This window comes from Aquarana catesbeiana, linkage group LG08 (assembly GCF_042186555.1).
Source record: "Aquarana catesbeiana isolate 2022-GZ linkage group LG08, ASM4218655v1, whole genome shotgun sequence".
Classification (NCBI taxonomy): Eukaryota; Metazoa; Chordata; class Amphibia; order Anura; family Ranidae; genus Aquarana; species Aquarana catesbeiana.
In genome coordinates this window covers 88966904-88987823 of record NC_133331.1, presented here as the reverse complement: position 1 = coordinate 88987823, position 20920 = coordinate 88966904, and the positions used below count along the sequence as shown (strand labels likewise).

The 20920-nt window shown below is 41.6% G+C and overlaps 1 protein-coding gene across 10 annotated transcripts in view; it reads right to left on the bottom strand.

Moving 5' to 3' along the window:
- The window catches only part of SH3PXD2A (SH3 and PX domains 2A), a 467201-nt gene that overhangs the window by 120957 nt on the left and 325324 nt on the right, over positions 1-20920 (bottom strand). For all 10 annotated transcript variants that reach the window (XM_073596110.1, XM_073596107.1, XM_073596109.1 and 7 more), the window contains one exon: positions 16728-16859. In XM_073596110.1, coding sequence (XP_073452211.1) covers positions 16728-16859 — 132 coding nt within the window. The remainder of the gene's footprint in view (positions 1-16727; positions 16860-20920) is intronic.

The window sequence follows — 20920 nt, the reverse complement described above, 5'->3', positions numbered from 1 at the left end:
ATGTGTCCCACACTATTTGGAAGACCCCAGGGGGGAAAGGACAATCGGAATTGGTTTGCCAAGGTATAAAACAGTTACTGGATCCCAAATTCAATCCTTATAGCAGGGAACAGAGGATTCCATCCTTTAAATTCTGTAGGGTTTCCTCAGATCTAATGTACTTGAAGTTTGGAGTAGGCGTCCTGACCTCCATAGGATTTCAAAACACTAAAGGTAAGACCTCTAGTTAGCCTTCACTTCTTGGTCTCCAGCATCTAGATATAACTTGTCTGAATTTGGAAGATACCATTGGCCACGCTGTATGAGGTGTTGGATCTCAGGAAGGAGAATAGGAGGTTCTCGGATCTGAGACTATACCTGTGGATATCATGGCTTGCAGGCCACTGGGCAATTATTGTCCTCATCACCACTGAACGACTGTGGATCCGGATAAGGATCCTGGAGACTATTAGGTTTGTTCAATATACATATTAGCTAATCTGCAGACCCAGCTGGATGTCAGTAGTTTCAATGCTTCCACCTCTGGGAAGCCACCAAGGTTACTGTCAGATCAATATCCTGATAGCCTTATTTGTTGATGATCCCTTGACCGGCTTGTTGGTTTGGAGACCATCCTCTGACATCCAACGGCTTTGTACCTTACGCCGTCTGGCAGGAAGTTCTAGAAAACCTAAAGGGCTGGCAGACTTGACTGGGAGTTACCTCTGACAGAAGTTGACTAGTCTTGCATTCTGTCAGGGAATTAGTACACCAGACTGTGTGGACTGCACAGAGAGAACCAAAAATGCATGTAAGATGAATAATAACGATGTTTATTAAGATAGGTGAAAAATAAGTAAATACAAACAGTGCACAACCTACCAAACAAAACCCCACAAACAACAAATAGTACATACAGCAAAGGGGCAATACCAGAATTTCAGATGCAAGCCAGGCCAGGGTCATACACAGGGAAATCAGTAGATGAGGGACAGGGAACCAACAGGACAGGGAGCGTATGGATCAGGCTGTAGGGTAAGGTAAAGGTAACAGGAACGCAGGTGGAACTGGGTCGGGATAAGCTCGGGAACGGGATCGGATGCAGGCTCAGGATCGGGTAACTGGCAAGCAAGGTCAGGGCACAAGGAGAGAGATTCCAAGGCGATGAGAGTACTCAGCCGGGTATTTATGAGATTGCCAGTAATTGTCCTCACGTAACACCTGAGCGCAGGAGGTGCTATCTTCTCAACACTGCCAGGATACACCCGCTGGTGGACACCGGTACTACAGCCCAAGGATCCAACAGTGCCACTAGCAGGTGAGTCTTCTTGCTACAGGTCCTGAATGTTGAACGACACCCGCTGGTGGGCACTGGTACTGCGATCCAAGAGAGTCAACTCATTCCTGACACATTCCTTCTCGACAGCGAAGATAGGACTTCCCCATTTTGCTTAGTCTTTGCAGCATAGCTGAGGCTCTATTTGCTGTGTTTTTTGGAAGGACATCAGTCTGCAACCACTGCAACTCTGACTTTGAACACCTTGTCCTCCATTCGCATGAATACCAGACTAGTAATATATTGCAATGATTGGTATGCCTAGTAGCTGATAAGCCGAAAGATTAGCTAGCTTAGCTACCTCCCCAAAAGAAACTTGTCTCCTCTGTGGAGTCACTGTTCCTGGTGCAGGAAGCAAGTCTTCCCTTACTACAAAACCAGTTAATACAGTTGTCAACCTTCCCTTGGGCCCCTCAGATCACATGGGTAACTAAAGGCTACTTCTTTACCCTTTTGCGACCGTGGGATGCAACCAATGGGAAATAGCTATAATTTGTTCAAGTGAGATACTTATACTGTTGCTCTCTCTGAGGCTAACGTTACTGTATTCTTCAGAGATTCAGAACTGCTTCCAGGTAGGTCATTACTGTAATGAGACTAGTTGGTCTCTTGATGATGGCGCCTCCCAATTAGATCAGAGTCTGAACTATAACTTTTTCCCCCCGGACCTGGAAGACATTGCGCCAGGCTGTTGCCCAAACAAGGCTCACCAGAAGTCCCTGCTCCTGCAAGACGGCCACTACTGGACCCAATATCCTGGGAAATGCCCAGAGTTTGTGGAAAGGCCACAGTCTGCCAGATGAACTCGTAGTGAAATCTTGAACGGCCAAACATGGGTGTCTCAAAGTGTGTATAGAGTATAGAGTATACACACACACACACAAACACCTGCTTGGTCTAAAGACAATCTACAATCTTAGCCTAGGTTTCCACTATTGCGACCTAAAAGTCGTGCGATTTTGCTGCGACTTATGAGACTTGAAGCAATGCCTGTGTATTTTTGAGGTCCATGGCCCCAAGTCGTATTAAAGTGGGATCAAAGTAGTGCAGGGACTACTTTGAAGTCACTGCGATTTGAAGTCGCTCCGATATGAACGGTACTCCTTGGAAATCACGGGGTACGATTTGTGGAAGCCAAGCCTTACTGATGGCTGGAGAGATTGATTGCAACGATGCCATATGCAGTTTTGGATCCTAATCCTTCTGCTTGTTGACCAAGTCTTACTTTTAACTAAAGAACATGCAGTCATAACCCTTGTGCTCTAATGCGTCATGGAGGGAATACAATGAGTTGGAGGAGAGGAATGAAAATTCCAATGGCTTCCTTAATGCACAGGACCCATGGATCCGAAGTTCAAATTTACATATAATTCTGTCAGCCGACCTTACTGGGCGACTTGGGTAGACTTGGATTTAGGCAGACAAATAAAGATGATTATTAATTCTTTATTCTCCACTATAGTTTTCCTAGGTTTAACCTGTCATTCAATCTTCGTTACTTTGCCTTTTGGCTAACCTCTGGTCATTGGCGATCAACAAAAGGGATTAATCCCCCTTCTAGATATCACCGGATCCGACTTAAACTGTCACCACTCTGACTTAAAAGCGGTATGTGTTACTTGTGGGATGAGCCATAAGGATTAACCGCAGGTCACAAAACACTACTTAATAGTAGTATGAACCTTCTTCAGATCCATTCGCTGTCCCAGGGTCTCTGCAAAGGATATTGTTTTTCTGCTGGCAGAATGGCACCCCTGGCTAATCTGATGAAGCACGTTGACCAGCTGCTTTTGAGGCAGAGTTACCCTTTAAATGACTTGTTGTTTGATTAGCTTAGTACCTGAGCATTATTGAATAAAGATCCACACAGTCAGTTTGGACAGAGTTAAAACATTCACTTTTTGCTTCTGATATGCCAACTTGCCATAGCAACTTCCTAGAAGCAAGCTAAGGCTGACCTATCTGACCAATCTGATAAAGACTCCCTGGCCAACTGCTTCTGAGGTAGAGGTTGCCTTTAAATAAACGCAGCTGTTTGATTAGGCTTGGTATGGAACCATTAGTGACTGTAGGCCTTCTCAGTCTCTGCCTATTTGCCACTGCCTGTGGCCTGCAACTTGGCTTGCATTTTGGCTGACACACCAGTTACCACCAGTCCACTACGATTATTGTTGAGATTTCCTTGGTCTGCCTCTTCTGGCAGTTAAATACATAGTGGTTCCTTCAGGGCTAAAGAGGACATATCCCCTGTTGCAGAAGCAGGTCGACTCTGGTTGACAGGTGTTGGTGTTGAGGGCTGGAGAGATTTACAATCCATTATTCCCATAATGTGCACTCTTTTAGGACATACAGTCAGGTCCATAAATATTGGGAATAACACACACCTGGCCATGGAACAGCTGAGCAGCCAATTGTCCCATTACTTTTGGTCACTTAAAAAGTGGGAGGCACATATACAAACTGTTGTAATTCCTACACCGTTCCCCTGATTTGGATGTAAATACCCTCAAATTAAAGCTGAAAGTCTGCACATCTTGTTTGTTTCATTTCAAATCCATGGTGGTGGTGTATAGAGCCAAAAAGATTAGAATTGTGTCGATGTCCCAATATTTATGGACCTGACTGTAGAATATACCTACCTGCCCTCACTTTAATGAACGTTGCTGGTCTCTAGGAAGGCTGATTGCTACTGGCCCATGGATGAGCTGAAAGACTGGAGCCATGCCTGGGAGTATTTGTTAAAAAAAAATTCAGTAGTAACCACTACAAGCAGCAAACCACATATCCCTCTGTGGTGTACCACAAATAACAGAAGCAATTACACATTGCTAACAGGTAAAGTACTAAGGAAATGTAACAAAGCAGATCCTGACTTTCATTTTAGCATCAAGGTCAGCATGTAAATGCATAGTAATAAACGCATAGCAGTCATTAGTACTGTAGAGTCAATGTAATCACAGGCAAGCAGTGCAGGTTAATAGTCATCAGACAATTAGCACTAGCAGGTTAAACCTACCTTAGACAAATGTACGGCAAAAGCACCATACCACAACCAAGCATTAATACACAGTAAGCCCAGTTTGCAGGGCCATGCCCTGCGCTAATAGGAAAGGCTCAGCACCACCTGTTATCAACCTAAGCATTAGCAATACTGCAGACACAGACCACAACCTGTGAAGCATTATGCCCCGTACACACGGTCGGATTTTCCGAAGGAAAATGTGTGATAGGACCTTGTTGTCGGAAATTCCGACTGTGTGTGAACTCCATCACACATTTTCCATCGGAATTTCCGACACACAAAGTTTGAGAGCAGGCTATAAAATTTTCCGACAACAAAATCCGTTGCCGGAAATTCCGATCGTGTGTACACAAATCCGACGGACAAAGTGCCACGCATGCTCAGAATAAATAAAGAGATGAAAGCTATTGGCCACTGCCCCGTTTATAGTCCCGACATACGTGTTTTACGTCACCGCGTTCAGAACGATCGGATTTTCCGACAACTTTGTGTGACCGTGTGTATGCAAGACAAGTTTGAGCCAACATCCGTTGGAAAAAATCCTAGGATTTTGTTGCCGGAATGTCCGAACAAAGTCCGACCGTGTGTACGGGGCATTAGAGTGGCAGAAACAGAGCGGCACTATGGACAGCCAGTAAGATTCACATGTGTGATTTATGCTTTCAGTGGTGCAAGCTAACAGCATACCTGCAGACAATAAGTCAAGCCTGCAGGGCCAGGTCTTGCTGAGTTAATAGGAAGGCTTCTGCCCAGCACACCTGCTATCAGCATTAGCAGTATTGCAGACACAAACCATAACCTGTGAGGCAATAGTAAACAGATTGAAACTATGGACAAGCCTTGGGGCTTCACTTCCTGGTTCCCTACTGCACATTTTCTTTTCTCCCTCCCTAATCTGTTTTCCCTCAGCACTGTCTTTGTCATTTCTGTTTTTTTCTTCCCCCTTCAGCAACAGTATATCTTTAAGCTGTCAGCTGAGTGGTCTCTAGTGGCTCTGATTTTAGGCACAGTGCTGAGAAGAATACAGAAGAAAAAAATAGCCTCTCCTCGCCTCCAACAGGTACAACAGCACACAGCACACAGCACAAGTGCTTGATCCGCAATAGTCCCCTTTCAGTAGCCCAGCTATATGGCCATAGCCTTATGGTGACCTTTGACTGCCTGTGAATGACAAATCAAAACTCAGCACACAGCAGATCTGCTGGAGACAGGTGACAACAAACCTCTGCTCGGAAAATGAAAGAAGCAGCTCAGTAAGCTTGATGTCCCAAATCCTGCAAGTGCGAACAGCTCCATCATCACACCAAGGCCCCTGATGTCCCATCCCAGTACCAAATTTTCGATCTTTCGGTGGTGACCCGGAGTAACAGTTCAAACAGCTTACTCTGACCCTCTGTAGTGGGGGGTCATGAGTTTCTGGTAAGCGGCCAGTCTCTCTATATGTGGTGGTGGACCAAGCACTTTGTCTTTATTCAGCAGGACTTCAATTGATTTCTATTAATCACCTGGGTGATTCATCTATATTGTCTACATATAGACTTTTTATTTTCCACTGTTGCATATGAGTAATGCATTTTTGATGGACTATTTACTTGTTATTTATCAATTTACATTTGTAGTTCATTATATTATACATGCTCTGTACACATATTTTTTCACTTATTCACTAATAAGAAGGATTGATGGTCATTTGCATAGTCACCAGTCCCCTCCTTAGCACGATTCCATTTTTCTAATCTGAGAATACAGAGGAACTGAGCATGTGCAAAGCAAGGTGAGACCTGCCAAAGGGGAGAGCCTGAAGTGATCTATCAGGACTTAATTTTCTGACTAAAGTTCTACTTTAAGGCTAAGCTAAGAAGGAATTTAGTTATACACAGGAAAATGCCACTAACAGACCTGTATATCTTCCTTTGTAGCCCAATGGCAGCTGTTATCAACTGCTCTTTTATAGAAGTATCAGTTGTAATTTCATTTTTTTTGCTCTTTAGAGTGATGTTAAAAGACACTGTAGAAGTCATCTTTTAGGTGTCCAACTGACATTTTTGTTGCATAAGATCTAATGTAAAGGACAATCAAAAGCGTAGACCCCTAAGAGGAAGAAATGATACAGGTAAAAATAAAATGGAGGACATAATAAGGCTTTACCATGGAAAAGTGTCAGTTATTCCTACATATGATTTCATTTCAAATGAGTGTGTTCAAGGACTTGCAAAATGTTACTTAGAAGTTGTCAAAATAAAAAAGGACACAGAGCAGAATGTTCCAGGGTAAACACTACGGAGAAGCTTTTTTTCATAGCAAACAGAGCCAGCATCTTATGAAAGCGGAATTGTTTTTTTCTGTTTCTTATTCTGCAATATTTCCATTTAAACAATATGTTTTACAACATCAACTACCAGAAGAATTGGTAAATGACCAAGAATAATGGGGTTTTCGCCAGCCCACTTTACTGGCTAACTGCGGGCAAAAGCCTGTCCTGTACTTAACGGTTTTGTGCCCATTGCCAGCTTGCCGTTATAGCTGGGCTTTCTAAATTTGTTTAGTGATGCCATAAGAGGGAGCATGCTGTACATCCCTCTAAAGTGTGGCCAGCCTGGGCAAACTTTCCAGTGTAAAGAAAATGAAGAAGTGGGTGTTAGGAGAAAACTGGTGATTAGCAAAATACAAGCAGATGAAGATGGCACTGGTTTGCTGAGACTGACTGCTGCCACTCGGTTATCAAAGCTGCAAACTATTTTAAAAGTGAAAGATTTTATAGCCCGTATGAAAAAACTAGTGTACACCTATTCAAAGCCCCATTCTATCATGCGCAAAAAGCTAAAGATAAACATAGCTTGCAGAAAATGCCATGCCAAAATTAATATTACACACAAATCATGAATTACAAGATTGAATGGATTACAAGATGTGATTTTTAAGTATTTGGAAAATGTTAAAGCTAAAATTTCTACAACTAATTACCGAGCCAAAAAAAAAAAAAAAAATACCATTTACTTGCCTACATTGGTGGTCACGTGAAGCATCAGGCCATGAGCCTACTATCTTCCTTCCTACAGTAGAGAAGGCTCCTTCTTTAGTTGTCTACATCATGGCCTACATACTATTAAGATCCCCATTACACACACAACGCTTAATGGACTTCTCCCTTGATAGACTTTACATTGCAATCAAATCTAGCAAAAATATACCAGTGCAACAACTGAAAGGAAAACATTAATAGTAATTTAGATTTGGTAATGCTATTATGTGTCCTACTTATTTAATAAGTGGATAAATCTTAAGAACAGTCCACTTTAATGTAAAAAAAAATGTCATGTAACATATTGCTTTCTGCCTTTTGGCACACAATATACACAGGGTCAGTTTAGCCACTGAACATATTCATGACACAAGTGCAATACATGGGAAACTGTTATGTGTGTCTTTCTGAACCTGGCGGGACAATTCAAGCTCCCCAAAGCCAGGCTGACAGAGAACCTGCTAATGAGCTGAACAGCTGCTGTGGTTTTTGATAAATCTTCACAAGAGATGGACAAGGCTCAATGTCTACAATTATAAACATTCAAGGTAATCCAACATGTTCTCTACCAAGAAACACACACAAAAAAAAGACAAAAAAAAAAACATGTTACTAATTTATACCTTATGCACTCCTGTTTGGGTTAAGCAGAAAATATGCAATAGAGCACATGATTATTGCAACATGCTGACATGCAGACATTTTTGACTAAGACAACAAACTTTTTTTTTTTATTTGAGTCTGAGAGAAAACAAAAAATGACCTGCTCAAACAAATGAAAAGTGTTACTTATTTAATAGACCAGACAAAACAATATAAAATCTACACCACAAAAGAAGACATCATTATGATTCAAGCGGAAAGTTCTATGTGTCTTTTAAAGTAGTAAATAAACCCTTCTTGACATAACACTGAGCACAATTAAATAAACATTCTCCAGTAAACTATTTGTTAACAGTCTTACCCCAGCACTTGCAGTTTACAGCTTCCAGTGCTGATAGGTCACGCTCTCTCGGTGCAGCTTTCCTGAATTTCCAGTATTCACAGGGAAGCGTTAACAGTGGACAGTGCAGTCTGAAGTCAGTCTGTTAGCTTGAAAAAGGGAGGGGGAGGAGGCAAAGAAGGAGGGAAGAGCAAGGGAGTATATTGCCATCCCAGGCTATAGGGTTGTGTGCTTCTATTACTGCACACAGCAGGGGTCTCAAACTGGTGGCCCTCCAGCTGTTGAAACACTACAATTCCCATGAGGCATTGCAAGGCTGACAGTTACAAGCATGACTCCCATAGGCAGAGGCATGATGGGACTTGTAGTTCTGCAACAGCTGGAGGGCCGCCAGCATAATTCTAGTTCCTGCATGCAAGGGTGGCTCCATAGATCTCTGAAAGAGAAAGGAGCCACCCTGAAACAGCAAACTTGGGGTAGCAGTCATGGCATCAGCATAAACTGGAACATAGGCAAGGATTAAAGGATAAAGAAGCGGCATACTCAGTAAGGCTCCATGCACACTGGCTTAAAAAACATTGCTTGTGTTCTGCCTGTAGAAGCAACTCAATGTTATCCTATGTGTCCATGCACATTAGGACTTAAAGAGGCATATTTTGATTTTAACATTTAGAGGAAGGAAAAAAACCCTTATGGTTCGCATTTCTGATTGGAGCTTGGAGGCAGAAAAAACGTAAAACCCTCCTAAACTTGTCTAAACTTTGTACAAAAAATGTATACGCTCTATATGAGCGTTTTTTACTCCTGAGAGAACAGATGTTTTTTAAACCCAGTGTGCATGGAGCCTTAATGATCAAATCAGCTAAAAGTGCCTAACACTGATGGTTTAACTACTTCCATACCGGGCCTTTTCTGGCACTCCTCTCCTACATGTAAAAATCATCATTATTTTGCTAGAAAATTACTCAGAAACCCCAAACATTGTATATGTTATTTTTTAGCAGAGAACATAGGAAACCAAATGGCGGTTGTTGCAACTTTTTGTCACACGGTCTTTGCGTAGCAATTTTTCAAGCATGTTTTCTTTTGGAAAAAAAAAACTGTTTCATGAATAAAAAAAAAATTAAAAAACATTAAAGTTAGCCCAATTTTCTTTGTATAATGTGAAAGATGATGTTACGCCGAGTAAATAGATACCCAACATGGCACACTTTAAAATTGCGCACACTCGTGGAATGGTGCCAAACTTCGGTACTTAAAAATCTCCATAGGCGACCCTTTAAAAATTTTTACTGGTTACCTGTTTAGAGGTACAGAGGGGGTCTTGGGCTAGAATTGTTGCTCTCGCGCTAGCGTTCATGGCAATACCTCACATGTGTCGTTTGAACATCGTTTACATACATTTTTAATTTTCATTTTTTTATTGTTTATTTTATTTTTCCAGTGTCCCTTTATTTTTTTTTTATCACTTTTATTCCTATTACAAGGAATGTAAACATCCCTTGTAATAGCAATAGGGCATGACAGGTCCTCTTTATGGAGAGATCTGGGGGTCTAATAATTCCCCAAATCTCTCCTATAGGCAGGAAAGGCTGAGAAAAAAAATAAACGATCTCGGCCTTTCCAGCCGAGTACACGGCAGTATTTACAACTGCCAGGCCGAGCGTGATGTCATAACGTTACGCCCGGGCCTCCGAAGATCATAGAGACTGCCGGGGACCATCTGGTCACCGGTGTTCTCTACGGTGAACTTCCAGCGCCAACGAATTCCTTCTCCAGCTCGCCGATCGCACGAGCGTGCCGGTAGAAGCACTGGTGGGTGGTGGTGGTGGTGGGGGGGGGAGACGTCCGCTCCCACCACCTGTAAGAACAATCAAGCAGGTGAACTGCTGCTATGATTGTTCTTATTGTGCAGGGAATAGCCGGCTAAAAAAGATGATACCTGAATGATGCCTGCAGTTGCAGGTATCATTCAGATATCCCAACTCAAAGTCCAGGGCATCTAATGACGGCCTTGGGCGTGAAGTGGTTATATCACTTAATACTAAACCCACAAGAGTAAAATCAGTCTGTATATGCAGTAAAGCATGCTTATTATACTCACTGTGGAATCTAAGTTGTTAATCCTGCACATTGTGTAAAAAGGCTGTTTTATCCTGTCTTCTCTGATCCTCCCCTTCCTCCACTGTTCCCAGTTCATCTCCTGACAGTACAGAGCCTTGGGGGCACTCTGCATGTGCTCAGTTGATGTGTATTCCTAGAAAGTTTTTTTTGGGGGGGGGAGAGTGCATATGATCACTACAGGGCCAATTAGCACTGTCCAGACAGAGGGAGAATGAAATAATAATAATATTATAAATAATAAAAAAAATGCATTTCTATGTCCTGTGTACTGGGGGAGACCAGAAATAGTGAATGCAGGGTCCTGGTTTAGTAGTTATAAGTAATGTCTGTGTTTTTAGCTGAAGAGCAAGGGATGTAGTACAGTGCAATGAACTCTTCTCAGCAAGGGAATGCAAATAAATCAACCGTGGCAATTTCGTTTTCATATTATACATCCTTTGTGAGAAACGAAAAGAATTTTAGGAAAAATATGTTTAGTTCTTTAAGCCATTTCACTTTTTTTCTCAATGTATACAAATACAATATACATGAATGTAGCTATGATCATTTTAGTGTTTTGGCATCTTGAAAATCAGAGGGTTTACCTGTCTAGGACTAGGGGGAATAATGTTTCTAGCGGCAGATCTTTATAATTCACAAAGGCAGTGAATTGTCAATAACTGTTATTGTGTCAGTCAGGCTTTTGAAGTTTCTAAGACAATTTCCTCCCCTCCATTGATTTCAAAACTTGGGACAGGAGGAGCATGTGCACTGGATGAACTGCTATATTTTACACTGATGCTGTAGAGGTAAGGGAAGTTTTACCCAAAGGCTAAAGTTACTAACAGTCTACAAATAAGGGCAGTTTGCCATCTGGAATTTTCAACGTCACAGTCTTTACAAACTGGCGACTGCTGCAAAGTCAATAACCCTGTGACTAGATGTACGGCATAAACAGAAGACTGAGACCTCTCAACAAAGAAATCTCACACTATAAATCTGAAAACCTTCACAGCATGAAAAAAAAAGACACAAAATTAAACAGTTTCTGGATTTACTAGACAAGGGAAATAGCAGAGAAACATTTTGTTGGCTACTCTTGTTTAGACTAACCAATTGTATAGTTTTACTAACATACCATGTATAGAAGTAATTGCCTTGTTGGTTTACTGTTAAGGCTCTAGCTAATAGCACTATTACCTACAATGAAATGTTCACCACAGAGGGCCTGATAAACCATAGTACAATCATTGCATTTATACTCAAGTCTGTGATTGGCACTTATACAGCCATCTTCACCTGCACAACTTAGACAAATCTATGAACCTGTATGGTATGCTTGTATTTGCTATTAAAGTATGATTGAAGCTGGGAACGATTCCAAAGACACACATTGGGCAGAGTTGAGGTCTGTTCTGTCTGTGTTGGATTTTTTCCTACTAGAAAAACAATAATAATTAAGTGCACCATCTAGATTAAATAGCTTTAAATTAAAGCCAGTTATAAATTGTGCAGCTGATTGGTATCTAACTGGATTTTAAATAGTAGGGATGAAAAAAAAAATGGCTGTATCCAAAAACATCTCAGAATTATCATATTACCATTTATATTCTTTGTGCCACTGAGAAGTTCCACTTGGTTGATTTGGATAATGGTTAAGATCACTCGTTTGGTTTCCGTCTGTGTCCTGTCAGGGAAAATTCCCTTTACTTTCTGTCACCGAGATACATCAGAAAGTAAGACAAGATTTCTCCAAAGCAAGGGGAACATAATAGAAAGTTTCCCCATTGGAATATGTCCCTTCGCCTTCTGTTCTGTGGCAACTCATAAATGTAGATTTCATATCACTCTATATACAAAGAGACAATGGTAACCAGGACAGTTAGAGATGGGTTTTGCTCATCAGTGGTGTCAAGGACAACAGTAAAAAACAGACAGGGGACCTAGGCCTATCTTAGTCCACCCAAAAAAAAAAGTTTTGGTCCTACATTTACTTTTATTACAGTGACAGAAAGATCCCTTTTTGTTTAAAAGAAAAAACCTTCTACTCACCCAGGTGGATGCAGCATGGATCCGATGCTGCATCTGTCCCCCGCTGCCTCTGCACTGAGAACTGAGTGATCAAACACTGCTGATCACTCAGTTCTCCCCTACACTTTGAGCAGAAAGCTGTCAGTTATTGGCTCTCTACTCTGCCCCTCCAGTGCTCACTGGAGCGCTGGGCTGGGGAGGAGAGGGAGCGGCTGGCTCAGTCTCCCAGGGGTTCAGGTGAGAGGCTGAGCCAGCTGCTGGTCAGGACATCTGGGTGGATCCAGACTGTAAGCTCCGATTCACACAGGGGTGACTTGTCAGGCGACTTAGCCGCCTGGCAAGTCGCGTCCCGTTCTGTACTATGGAACTGTTCTAATAGGAGCAACTCAAGTCGCTGCAACTTAGAAAAAGGTTCCTGTACTACTTTTAGGGCGACTTCAGGCGACTTGCATTGACTTCTATACAGAAGTTGTTTGCAGAAGTCGTGTGCAGGTCGTCTCACAGAGTCGGCCTGCAAGTCGTGTTGCCCCTGTGTGAACCGGCTCTAAAGTTGGGATCTTTCCCAAGGCCTGGAGCAACTGAATGACAAAACAGGTCACAGGAGTGCAGAACGAACTGCACTCTTCTGATCCATAGGAGAATTATGGCCCAAAAAGTTTTGGCAATACTTCTCCTCTAAAGTTTAAAAACTATAGATTTGTTTACATCCAAATCTTTTTCATTGGTTTTCTTTCATGTAGGCATATGTAAACTCTAACAATGATTTTCTCCTTTTTGCTACTTTTTAGTCTGTTAAATATAACATTGACCACATTTTGTTATATCTGTTCGTTAGGTGCAAAAAATGCCTTTACCCTGTCAAAAATTGTGCTTTCTGCCAGTGTCGCAGTCTTGATCAGTAAGCACTGTTCCCAGCTCTCCCTGTGGACTACTGAACACCTACCACCTATGCTATGGAGATTAAGAGAAAGAAAGGGTTCTGTAGCCCTAACACACTTCCTGTCCTATGGTAACTATGTTGCTCCTCCATAGATCCAGTACAGTGAGTGAGCATTGTCACCCTATGACAGAAAGTGTGTTACAAGCAGGATCAGAAAAAATAAAGCTCAATAAAAGCCTAAAAACTGGAACTTATACAGCCACCATCTATGGACTGGTAAGCTCTAATATATTCCAATTTTGTTCTTCGGTTTAGATACACTTTAAGTATGCAATTATTGAGGCTTGTCTACAGTAATTCTGCCCAAAGTCAACTTCACACAATACCTTGGCCAAGTTGTCACATAATTTTCCTTGTGCATATTTTGACTCACTGAAGAGTTGGACATGGCAATCCTGTTGTTCACCCAAAATCTCTGGAAACACTTAAAAATACAATATCTAACTAAACAGTACACAAATTCCACAAAAAGTTTCATGCAGTTGAATACATTGGACAAAGTTCCCCATAAACGTTTACTGTACAAAGTAAGGTCCATTGGCATGGACCATAGGGTAAGTACATGGATTGAAAATGCTACAAGGACGAGTTCAGAGGGTGGTGATAAATGGGGAGTACACGGAATGGTCAGGGGTGGGTAGTGGAGTCCCCCAGGGTTCTGTGCTGGGACCAATCCTATTTAATTTGTTCATAAACGACCTGCAGGATCGGGTAAACAGTTCAATCTCTGTATCTGCAGACAATACTAAGCTAAGCAGGGCAATAACTTCTCCACAAGATGTGGAAACCTTGCAAGAAGATCTGAACAAATGATTGGGGTGGGCAACTACATGGCAAATGAGGTTTAATGTGGAAAAATGTAAAATAATGCATTTGGGTGGCAAAAATATGAATGCAAGCTATACACTGGGCTCTGGGGGAATCAAGGATGAAAAAGGACCTGGGCGTCCAATGCAATGCCAAGCTGCTGCTAACAAAGCAAACAGAATATTGGCATGCATTAAAAGAGTATTAACTCCAGGGATAAAGCAATAATTCTCCCACTCTACAAGACTCTGGTCCGGCCTCACCTGGAGTATGCTGTCCAGTTCTGGGCACCAGTCCTCAGGAAGGATGTACTGGAAATGGAGCGAGTACAGAGAAGGGCAACAAAACGAATAAAGAGACTGGAGGATATTAGTTATGAATAAAGGTTGCGAGCACTGAACTTATTCTCTCTGGAGAAGAGACACTTGAGAGGGAATATGATTTTAATTTACAAATACCATACCAGTGACCCTACAATAGGGAAAAAACTTTTCAGTGGAAGGGAGTTTAATAAGACACGTGGCCACTCATTAAGATTAGAAGAAAAGAGGTTTAACCTTAGACCGCGTAGAGGGTTCTTTACTGTAAGAGCGGCAAGAATGTGGAATTCACTTCCATAGGCGTTGGTTTCAGCGGGGGGCATCGATAGTTTAAAAAAACTAGATAAGATTAGATAAGCACCTGAACGACCACAACATACAGGGATATACAATGTAATACTGATATATAATCACACACATAGGTTGGACTTGATGGACTTGTGTGTTTTTCAAACTCACCTACTATGTAACTATGTACAATACAATACATTTCAGTGTCCATATTACACAATAAAGTATATACAGTGCATAAAAATGGCAAAGACAACCATCTAATCATCTTTTAAATTGTGGTAAAATAAAAACCAAACAAACGGATTGGCTGCAATAGTTAGCAACTCTTATTCTTAAAAATCAGGATACAAGACCCAAGACTTAACATGCAAGAAATAGGCTATGCATGACTGTGTTATCAGACATGAACTATGCAAGTTGGGTCATAAGACTGGGATGTATTGTACCAAGTATGCTGCTTATATAATAAAATATTCAAGTCACTTTTACAATCCAATACAAGCAAAACTTTATTTGCACAACAACTGTTTGCATACAAGACAGCAAGAAACAAACTTAGATCTTCATAATGGCAATAGCATTTCAGTTAATAATACTGGCTTTTGGCATACAGAACAATTTGCCAAATCTTTCTTCCAACGTTTTTTTCCTCTAAAACAGCTAGCTAAGACGTTTGCTGACACTCTGAATTCAGCTCTCCACCCACTGCTTCCATCCTAACCACAGGAAAGAAAAACTGAACACTGAAACAATCTCCCAGACAGACTGCCACATTTGCAGGAGCTCTGGATGAATGCCTGCAGCATGCACAGTGATACAAAGCAGCATGTCCTAACAAAGCAGCCTGCAAAATGTACAGTGCATGGTACGGTACACATGCTAGACTACAAAAGACAAACAATCTGAATGTAAACATACATTCTATTAACTAAAGGCACTGCCGGAACTGCTGCTGTGTTTGCTTATGTAACTATGGTTGGACATACACAATAACATCCAATCAGAGAGGCTTTAACTTATATTGCTTACCCCCAGACAATCGGTAATGGAAAAATAACATACATCACTTTTGCTTTGTGCTGACTAAATTAGTTTAGCAGGCCTGTGAGTAGGAAATGCAGCTGCTACGTGTATCACAAATACCAGTTATCCCTTCTGGCTTCATGAAAATCATGTCCAATACCCAAAAAATGACAGGCCCTGCAATGTGAGCTTGCACTGCAAGGTAAAACAGTGAGGAAGAGTTATATAGTCTACTACACATAACCTTTCCCATTGTGGGTTACAAAATAGCAACAACAAATTTGATTACTGTGAGTCATCCTTTGCTCCAGTAACCAGCAATCAGTCCCAAAAGCTTGGGAAACCTGCAGGCCTCGAGCTTCTGAACTACACGTTGCAATGTGCTCTGCCAGCTGGTCCAAGATAGATTGGATGCTGAAGTAACAAAACATTGGGTTTTCATACTTTAATCAGTGAAGAAACAGATTAGGGTTACCTACTGTTGCCCTGTTCAGAATACGTATACAGTATGTGCCAGTAGGGGCTGGCACAGGTGAACCTGTAATTCCTCAACAACTGGAGGTCCGCAATGGGCCTGTGTGCTGTAGCTCGTTTTAACCCTGCAGCAGGAAAAGGCTTTGTCCTGGCAGCTAGTACTCATGTGGACTTCCTAATGTTGCCCCATTTGTGACAAAGGCCATGCAACTTCATTTATACATAAATAAGCTATAGGAGACATTCTTACAGGGCAAGGCAATATTTTTGGCTCGCTGCCCAAGTTAACTGGGAAACGTTTCAATTTCTGAGCCAAGTTCAGTACCAGATGCAGCTAATGTACAGCTTTGTGGATGGGAGGGGGCACTGAAACAAAATATTTATAAGTATTAAGGGATGTTTTAAGGGAATAAATAAATCAAAGAAATCTTACCACTTTCATTTTTCTCTATCACGTCCACCAACTCTCCAGCCTTCAGACTTATTTCAGAAATTTCTTGCTTCTCATAGTTGGACACAACTACATATTGTTCCAGAATCATGGGTTCTGAATTTCCGTCAGCACCTGGGGAAGGGAAAAAGCAAGCCGTGAGCCAACTTCCAGCCATCGCTCCGCGAGAACGACCTATGTCCATACGATTCATGATAGGCCAAATTGTCTGCAGATCTTAGCCAATCAGAATGCAATCTTGGCTCGAAGCACAGGTCCAAAGGGCTTGCCATATAGAGGTATCCCTTTCTGGCCCTCGGAAAACCAGCAATGAGGAACATTTGCCGAAAGAAGTAGCAGGAAAAAAGAAAATAGAAGAAAGCCGGGTGTGGATTAGTCATACGGCCGCATGTTGGAGCTGGTTCTTTTACAGCCTTCAAATCTTTATGACAGGCAAGGATTTAGGATGAAAAAGAACTGCAGAAAGATTAAAATAGCGACTACAACCCCATGTAAACTAATAAAGAAAGTAAACAGCTCTGCAGAGGGAGGAAAAACGCTTTCTCCTATGACTCCAGCTGGAAGTCAAGAGGGGACTGTAGACACCAATCATATTCATTTGCACTGGAGTTCTTAAACAGAAACACATGAGTAAAGTTGAGAAAGGAGGGAGGGAAGGAGGGAACAGGCAGGAGGAGGGGGGAAGAATAGAGAGAAAGGAGGAGGAGGAGAAGGGCTGCATACTGTTTACTTCAACCAGCAGACGTAAGTCACAGCGCCAGATTCTTTCTAAGAGGATTTTCCATATATATATAGATATATTGCAGAACTCCTTCACTTTTCAGTCAGATTAACCCCTTTAGTTAGAAAATAACACTTTGGACTGTATACACAGCAGACAAATGCTTTGTTCTTATTTGGAGAAATAAAAAGACAGAAATGGGTGTCATATATAAAGACACTAATTATAAAGAATCATTTAAATAAAATATAAACCAGCTCTCAGGTCTCAGGCTTAGCTTGAGTATGTAATCAGTCTAATAAATGGTTATTGAGTCTTGCAGTTTGTCTTATTTTTAATAAGTAGATATTAAAATGTAACACATCCATCACGTGCTTCTGCTTTTTTCCTTTTTTTTCTTTTGTGGCAAGCAAAATACTTCAATGTAAAGCTGAACTCTTGGCAGATATTGAAAAAACACCAATTATTGCACTTTTATATTCTTTACAAAATCTTTATAGCTGACCTTCAGGCAGATAGAAACAAAGGGCAATTAATGTTTTTTTAAATAATTTTTGGATTCAACTAGTACCAGAATTTATCTATATTTAAAGTGGTATTAAAGTGATATTAAAGGCTGATTTTTATTTTATTTTAAAATAACAAACATGTTATACTTGCCTACTCTGTGCAGTGGTTTTGCACAGAGTAGCCCCAATCCTCCTCTTCTCGGGTTCTGGCCCCTCCCTCTTGGCAAGTGCCCCCGTAGCAAACAGCTTGCTATGGGGGCTCACTGGCAATGACTGACAATAGCGGGAGCCAATGGCAGCTAACATTTATTATATTGCAGCTTACTAGTTCTTAGATGTGATGGTTGCATTCGTTTTCTTTTTTATGGTTTCTTTCTTTTATTTTCACCTGGTAATCTGGCCAGTAAGTCTGTTGTTTTTCAACAGAGCAAGCTGTCCTGCAGGGGTAGCAGTTATAGGGTAGAGTCAAACCATTTACCACTGACATGGATGCTTACAATGATCAGCTTATATTTATGTACAGTATTTAGGCCCCTTTCACATGGGTGATCCAATTAGGTCGGCCTGTCAGTTTTTCAAGCGGACCAGATTGGATGGTCCATGTATTCCTATAGACCGCCGGGTGTAAATGAACACAAGTTCTCCAATCCGATCGGTCTGCTAAAAACAAAAACAAAGAAAACAGAAGGGGAGCCTTTCCCCTCCGTCTATGCAGATTGGATTGGAGGGCTGTTTACACCTGACTGCCCACAAAGTATGAGCGGACATATCCCCTGCTGAACAAAGTGGATTCCGCCCCATGAGGCGGGGGGGGGGGCCTTAGTCATTTAAAACCTTTGTTCCAAAAGGAACAAAACTGTTTGCTATAACTGCTTAAAAAGTGCTAGCTGGAGTTTGGCTTCAATTTGTTGATGTATCTAAATCTGCTAGTGCATCTAACACTCCCATCCCTCCAGACTCACAATGCTGCTTTTCAAATGTGTCCCCTGTCCTCCTTCATCCAGAGTGGAGACATTCTAATCCAGGAAAACAGAGAGAGAAAAAACCTATAAAAGAAAACTAATAACGCCACCACATCTAATGATTGATAAGCTGAAATGTATTCAATTTTTTCTGGTTTAATACCATTTTAATATAACCCTTCTGTTTGACTGGGCGAAGAGGGAGCAGCACTAGGAGTCAAAAATACTCTGTTGCAATGCACATGTGCATGTATAGCATACTGATGGATTGGAGAGAGCAGAGTTGGTGGCTCTTCAGTTTGTTGATTACACCTTAACCACTTGCCTACCAGGCCAATAATGACATTTCTCTCCTACATGTAAAAATCATATTTTTTTGCTAGAAAATTACAAAGGACTAGGGATGAGCCGAACACCTGCGAACAGACCGAAAATTTGCACGAATGTTAGAACTCCATTGAAATCTATGGGACTCGAACGTTCGAAATCAAAAGTGCTAATTTTAAAGGCTAATTTGCATGGTATTGTCCTAAAAAGGGTTTGTGATGCTTAAACTGAAAAAAAAAAGTGAAATATTCCTTTAAATATCGTACCTGGGGGGTGTCTATAGTATGCCTGTAAAGTGGCGCGTGTCTCCCGTGCTTAGAACAGTCCCTGCACAAAATTACATTTTTAAAGGAATAAAAGTCATTTAAAACTGCTTACGGCTTTAATGTAATGTCCGGTTTCCGGTAAAATCAGTGAGACAAACGGCATGGGTACCCCCCAGTCCATTACCAGTCCCTTTGGGTCTTGTATGGATATTAAGGGGAACCCCGCACCCAAATAGAAAAAAAAGGAAATCCGTGGGGCCCCAGGCCCTCTAAACAGCAGTATACAGGCGGTGCAAACAAGACAGGGACTGTCGGTTTGTTGTTAAGTAGAATCTGTTTGTAATTTTGAACTGGTACATTTTTAAAGTGTAGCTCCAGCCAAAAAATCTATTTTTAAGCTTTTTGGAAAAGAGTTATCACCCCTGTGACATTTGTTTTGCTGTCTGTGCACCTCTTCAGAAGATTTTACCTCACTTTCTATCCCAATGACAAATGTTTTTTGACAATTTGGGGTTTTTAGTGAAACAAGGATTGGTGATAAAGCATCAGTGGAAAGGAGACACGTTTTTCCCATATTAACTCTTACATGAGAGAATTTCCCTTCCTAGGGGTAGATTTCATCTCACTTCCTGTTGTCTCCTTCCGTTTGAAAGCAGGAGTCGTTCGTAAGTTGGATGTTTTAAATTAGGGGCCTGCCCTATATACTCTGCAGAAATTGTGGCCTTAGGTGTTGGTGTTGCCACAACACTGTAAGCCCTCACAGGGCCCTGCTATGAAATATTAGATCAAGAATTGTAATTACATGCCCCTGTTGAACAGGGGCAGAAAAATTGGGCCTTTGGTGGTGGTGGTGCTGTTACCATAACACTGTAAGTCCTCACAGGTACTCTTGGTGGGAGCTGGAACGGGCCCTGCTGTGAAATATTAGATCAAGAATTGTAATTACATGCACCTGTTGAACAGGGGCAGAAAAATTGGGCCTTTTTGTGGTGGTGGTGCTGGTGCCACAACACTGTAAGTCCCCACAGTTACTCTTGGTGGGCGCAGAAATGGGCCTGCTGTGAGATATTAGATCAAGAATTGTAATTACATAATCTTGTTGAACAGGGGCAGAAAAATTGGGCCTTAGGCACTGGTGCCACAACACTGCAACCCCTCACAGATACTCTAGTTGGAGCGCAGGAATGAGCCCCCCTGTAAAATATTGCATCAAAAACTGTAATTACACGCCCCTGTTAAACAGGGGCTGAAAAATTTGGCCTTAGGCACTGGTGCCACAACACTGCAACCCCTCACAGATACTCTAGTTGGAGCGCAGGAATGAGCCCCCCTGAAAAATATTGCATCAAAAATTGTAATTACACGCCCCTGTTAAACAGAGGCTGAAAAA